Source organism: Echinops telfairi, unplaced genomic scaffold (genome assembly GCF_000313985.2).
Source record: "Echinops telfairi isolate 266 unplaced genomic scaffold, ASM31398v2 ScPeMD7_7469;HRSCAF=8507_1, whole genome shotgun sequence".
Lineage (NCBI taxonomy): Eukaryota > Metazoa > Chordata > Mammalia > Afrosoricida > Tenrecidae > Echinops > Echinops telfairi.
The window spans coordinates 68,566,427-68,572,981 of record NW_022111373.1 but is presented as its reverse complement, the minus strand read 5'-3'; the positions used below and the strand labels follow the sequence as shown (position 1 = coordinate 68,572,981).

The 6,555-nt window shown below is 38.5% G+C and overlaps 1 protein-coding gene across 1 annotated transcript in view; it reads left to right on the top strand.

Annotated features, from left to right (window-relative positions):
• The window catches only part of ATG10 (autophagy related 10), a 376,082-nt gene that overhangs the window by 122,417 nt on the left and 247,110 nt on the right, over window positions 1-6,555 (top strand). The window contains exon 3 of the mRNA XM_004703653.3: window positions 4,402-4,509. Within this exon, the coding sequence (XP_004703710.1) occupies window positions 4,402-4,509 (108 nt within the window). The remainder of the gene's footprint in view (window positions 1-4,401; window positions 4,510-6,555) is intronic.

The following is a 6,555-nucleotide window of genomic DNA, read 5'->3' as shown; positions in this document are numbered from 1 at the left end:
GTCCTGGATTCCCTGTGTTTCCAGTTCCTATCTGAACCAGTGTATGTCCTCTGGTCCAGGCAGATTTGTAAGGTAGGATTGGGATCATGATGGGGGGGAGGGGTAAGGAAGCATTCAACAACTAGAGGAAAGTTAGTTGTATGTTTCATCATTGCTACACTGCATATTGACTGGCTTGTCTCCTCCCCACAACCCTTCTGTAAGGGGATGTTCAGTTGCCTACAGATGGGTCTTGAGTCCCCAATCTGCACTCCCCCTCATTCACAATGATTTGATTTTTTGTTCTTTGATGTCTGATACCTGATCCCTTCGACACCTCATGATCACACAGACTACCCCTAATTAGCTGTAGGGCAAGTCTCTTGACTTAGAAGTGCCTTGGACTTCTACCCACTTATCTCTCAAACAAGAGGGATTACCTGGATAAATGGTAAGGTTCCCTCTGTTCTTGTATTCTCTGACTCATGTCCAGGATGCTTGCAGGTCTGTCTTTATGTGGAGTGGAACTCTGTACTTTGTAGTCATGACACTGACTTCTCTACTCGGTCGCCTTTCTTATTAGCATCTGGGGTGTTTTGATGTATGAAAACTTAAAATCAGAAGCATTTGTTGTATAAATAGAGCAGTCTGAAAGTGGAGCTTCAGCTTCTGTTGAAAGTCTTGACACGAGTAGAATCCATGTTGAATTTTAAAAGCTACCTTTGCGAGCAACAGTTCCTCCCTCCATGAGGCAGGCCTAGCCTTCTACCCTAAAGAAGATAATCCTTGTCTCTGAGGTCTGGTAGTGGAAGGACATCACAGTCTATTTCCAGAGGGTCTTTTCACTGTCATCAAAAAGATGCCAGATGTGATAGCTTCTACCCCAAGACCCTTGATACACATCATTATTGGTAAATCTTTATAATGGACCCTCATGACAGAGGAAGCAATTTTACTAACAGGTTGCCAGAAAAGTCTGTCCTGCCCCCATCTGGTGACCCTCATTTAGGAAAATGAAGGGTATGTACTATGACCCAAGCATGCAACTCGCCTTAGGTGTTACCAACCTCTCCCAGCAAAATCCCTGCTTCTAGATACACTTTCTCTCCCTGATTGTTTTAACCAATTACACCTTTGTAACTTTTCGTTCTACTTACAACTGGACACAAATGTCTTTTTCCTCATTTTCCGGTGGAACAACCATTTTTCCCCTGTGCGTTTGGACCAACTTCCTGGCCTGGTGATGACTGTCTCCCCTGTCTTCCATAAACCTAGTATGTTGCTTTCACTTCGCGCAGACTCCATCATGTTTCTCTGCGGCATAATGTACTGCGTGAAATAAAAATAACCAATGGCAAAACATTAGAGTTAAATATTAAATTGGAATCTATGACAAACATTAAAAGAACGCCAGAGGACTGTTGGTCAGATATTCAAGAAAAGCTTCCTTGCATTGTGTTAAACTGCATACAGGAGTGGAGGTGACTTAGAGTGGCAAGTCTCATGTTTTTAAGTTTGAATGTCTCTGAACAAAGCATCTTTCAAAACAAAGAAAGAAACTTATTTTTCTGCCTTAAATTAAAACAATATAAGTGAAGGGTCTACTTCGGTGGAGGAAAGTGTTCCATTTCCTCCTCTTTTATAAGACACCGGCCATAAAGCACAAACCTTCAAAGGGAGACACAAGCAAGGGCACATTCACAAGTACGGGAGTTACGAGGTCAGTAAATTTTATTGGGGGACACAATTCAATCCATAATAGTGAAGCAAAAAGGAGACTTTTGGAGTCTCATAACCTAAAGCATTCAGCATGTTTGGTGTAAACCCTATAGTAAGGGCTGGATTCTATGCTACCGCTCATGACCTTGGCTTTTTTTCCTGTATTGGCTTTATTTAATTATATACAGCATCTTCTTGGCTCTGATTGGATGGTTTGTCCTCCAGAGCCACTTCAGCCGGGGGGAAGTTGTCCTGATTGGCCGGCTTATATTCCTGAATCCTTCCTCGAGCCGGGAACTCCTGTCAACAGTGGCAGTGGAGAAGGTGATTCCTTAGAGGAAAACTGGCAATTACTCCCAAAGAAGGGGAAATGAATGCCTGGTGAAAAAGAATGAATATTCATTACATGTGTCTTCTTAATTTAGGTCATTGTGGATATTCATTTCTTTTGCTTGATGGCACAGAAGGCCATCAAGCAATCTATTTTGTGATTAGGTAGTGTACAGCTAGAATTGAAATATTAATACCAGTTATTATTTTAGTTAATTTACTTATTTATATTAAGTAAATAAGACAAATATTTTATCTAATTACTATTTGAAGTCTAAACAATACCATCTATAAAGTATATTACCTTAATGAAATATTTTAACACAATAGTATTGAATATCTGATATCTTACTTTACTGGTGATAATTATATTAAATAATACTTCGCAAGCAGTATTGCATTTGGTATCAATTGTTCACAAACAACTAATGTGGCCCCTGTGTGAGATGTCAGTTCAGATTATAGGGAGGCATTATTAAGGTGCTGTCAAACCCCTTAAGAGCCCTGGTGGTGTCGTGGGTTAAGAGTTGGGCTGCTTAGGTCAACAGTTCAAAACCGCTAGCTGTTCTTTGGGAGAAAAATGGGGCTTTTTTTTTTTGCCTGTGAAGTGTTACAGTCTCAGAAACTGACTGGGCAGCTCTGCCATGTACTATAGGGTTGCTATGAGTTTGCATGGACTCACTGGTGGTGCATTTGGTTTGGCTTGGTCAAATCTCAGGGAAAATATAGTTACCCACAACCAATCACTGTAACTTGGTTGGCATGACAGAGATTTTCAAAATGTATTAAAACCCTTACAAAGAGAGTAACTTTTTAATAGTTCAAATTTAAATTTTTGAATATTAGTAAAAATATTGAAATGAACTCAGTATATATATTTTTTCTTTTAAAAATCAGTATTTTTTAAAGTTAGAACATGATTCTATATTTCACACTACATCAATTTAATAATATTGTCCGTTTAATTTTGTTAAAGTAAAAATGTTTGTGTGATAATTGAGTGCAGAATAAAATATTAAGAGCCATGGCAATGTGTGGGTATGAGGAGGTATTATATTCTTACATTAATTTATTGAAATCAAACTAACGTTTTCTTAAAAAAGAAGCAACAAATGGATCACAATAAAACGAACATTATCCATTAACGTGTTTAAGAGGATATACAAGGAACAGTAGAGATGAATGTAATTGGCAAATGACTTAGAACGTATATCTTGATAGGAATATCTTAAAAGGTGGTCATTTTGTCTATTTAACTGAAGAACAGGGCTATGAAAAAGGGATTAGACTATCGAGGGCAGAAGTAGAACCAGGGAGTTACGATTACAGGGAAACTTTTCAATGCGATAGAGGACAAAACTTTCTCAACCTACAATGCATCAAAATGGAAGCGGCGTTTTGCATAAGGGAGTAAAGTGCAGGTTCCTGGAAGTGTCGAGGCAGATGCTACATAATTACCTCACTTGGACGTTTTAATGGAGATCTTGCCTTGAATGAGAAAATGAAGTTCAAGGTCCTTTCCAGCTTTCAGATCTATTGCAAGTCCTTGTAAAATCTTTCTGTCACACACACACATACACACACACACACACTTTCTCTCTCTCTCTCTTTGAGATACATTGTTGCTAGGTGTTGTCAAGTCCACTTCAATTCATGGCAACCCCATGTGACAGTGTAGAACTGTCCCATACAGTTTTCTTGGCTGTAATCTTTATAGGAACAGATTGCCAAGCCTTTGTCTTGTATTGCTTGTATTAAACATTTGCCATGAGGACCCTCTCTCTCCCCTCCCCATGTTCTATTGGTGTGATACAATGACTATTAGTTAAGTGGAAAGATGTTTTGTAAGTTTACATATGAATTTTAACAGCTGCAAAACTAAAACTTCATCCTTTGATTTAAGTATTATGGATACTTTAAAAAAAGAGAGAGAAAGAAAGGAGAAAGAATGGTGGATAAAGTCTGGTGGCTGGTAGGTTAAGTGTTGGGCTGCTAATCAAAAGGTCAGTGGTACAAATCCACCAGCTGCTCTGTGGGCGGAAGCTGAGGCAGTCTGCTTTCCATGAAGGCTTAACGGCTCAGAAACCTTAGGGGGCAATTGTACCCCATCGCAAAGAGCTGCCATGAGTGAGAAGAGACTCCATAGCAGTGATGGATTTTAGGAAAAGAGGGAAAACACTAATAAATGAAGAAGGTAGGAAAATAAAGCATCTACCTATTGAGTGCCTACTATACATTAGCTGTATCGGACTCGGTACTTTATCATCTCATCTTAATGAGTTTTTCATTGCTTGGTTTGGAGATGTTTCTTAAAATGATGAGTTCTTAAATTAATTGATATTTTCTTATGTGTTTGTTGGTGGTGCGGCACAGGACTGTTCTGATGGCTACATGTGTAAGACGCATTTTCACCTTAAAAACAGGACTGTGGAGTCGCATGCAGACACAGCTGCCCAAGTACAAACGTGCCTTCCTACCGAGGTGAGTAGCTTAACATGCCATGATCTCATTTTGGTCTTTGTAAGGTAAAAATGAAAAATTTAATTCTGTAAAAATTATGTTTTTGGATTTTTTTAAAGCTTTAGTTGAGTTGGAAATTTTCAGGGAGACAATTGACCATCATTTTCAAGGTAGTATTGTGATAGAGTTCAAGATTCACTCTGAGTCTATACAGAATGCAATGAAACTTATTCCTTTTGCTTTCTCTTGAACCACAGGACCAAAGCTGTCTCCCATTTCATACTCCCCCCCTCCCCCAGTGGGAGCCCCTCAGGACAATACACATCTATCCATAGGCTGCTTAATATCTGACTGGAGATCTCTTTGCCTAGTCTGTTTCTAGTCCTTTTCCTTTATCCATGTACAAATGTGCTGCCTCTGGGTCCTATTCCCGAGGAGACTTTAATGTGGACTTGAACCTCTCACTAAATTAGATTTTATTATGGTGTTAATGGCTTAGTATTTTCCCCACCCTGGAACGGTTTCAATTTTCTTTTTATCAAAATGCAAACAGCCTTATGGGCTTTCTGCCCTACAGCACCCCGTGCTGTCGAGTAGAACTGTACTTCTTAGGGTTCATGTGGCTGTGACCCTCAAAAAACCACCAGGCCTTTCTTCTGAGGTGCTTCTGGGAAGGCTTGCATCACAGATCTTCCAGGTAGTAGATAAGTCTTCATCTTTTGCTATATTAAAGGATTGCTGGACTAAGCTGTCTGAATTTTAAATGAGGATTTGTGGGAACCTAACTGCTTCAACCAAAGGGAGAACCACTAATTGATAAAATTCTGAGCATCCTGATAAAAATGGGAGAAAAAACTTGTGTATATGAAGGAAGAGCTCTTTCTCAAGATCCCTTTGGCAACTGGAACATGTGTGTGATGCTGGCATGGAAGTAACACTTTCCATTGTACTACTGAGTATGATGCTTGCTAACATGCAGGCGTCCCTGGGTCAGTGCTTAAATCTTGATTACTGCTGCATGGTTCCAATAGCCAACATCAAGTCTGAAACCAAGCATGTGAGGAAACTGTTAGGTTTATAACATATTAATTTAAACTTCTACATAGAAATGGTCATTTAAAAGATGAATTGCCGCTTTTTGCCTTACAATGTGGCAAAGATTTAAAAGTCACTGGTATGAGGTGTATGAGGAGATTGAAACTTTCTGGTTGACCTTTTAACTTCACAAAGTTTTGAAATGTGCCCTCATTAAGAATGATCCATTCCAATTCATGAGAGTTATCCTCATAAAGTATAACATTTTCCAATACTTGATTATGAAAAATTTCAAACATGAAAAAGTTGAGAGAGTTTGGCAGAAAACATCCATACACTTGCCACCCGGATTCTACCATCAACATTTTGCTGTGCATCTTTTATTATGAATGTATCATTCTATCTACCCATCCTTCAATATACTTAATTTTTTATTGTGATATATTTATGTCAAAGTAAATTACACTAAAATATTCATAAAATAATCAGAAATGTCCAAAAAGTTTACTTGGCAAATATATTTATCCCCCCCACTATTTGTACTAGGGGAATTGGAAACAATTGGAATGTACATTCATAGTGCATTGATTAAGTAATGGCATATGTTTTGATGGATAGTAATTAGAAATTGACTTTTAGGTAACCATTTAATTACAAGAATCAAATGCCCATGTTAAGTGAGAAAAGAGCAGACTATTTTGCATAAACCATAGAATCCAAGTATGATTAACAACCTTTGAAATATCCTTTAACTTATGATGTAAGATTATTATTATTGTTAATTTGCTTATCTCTTCAAAGAGTGTACCCCTGACTCTTTTCTCTCCCCTCCTTGAAGCCCCTGGGAGTATTCTTGCTTGGTTCAGGGATTTCAGTTATAAAAAAAACCCCAAACACAAACTTGGTGCCCTCGAGTGAATGGCAACCCATACCGACACTGTAGGGCAGGGGAGAACTGCCCCTGTGATTGTCCGGTACTGACTCTGTTTTTTTTCTTAAAAGTATTTCTTTTTAAAAAATAAATCACTTTTT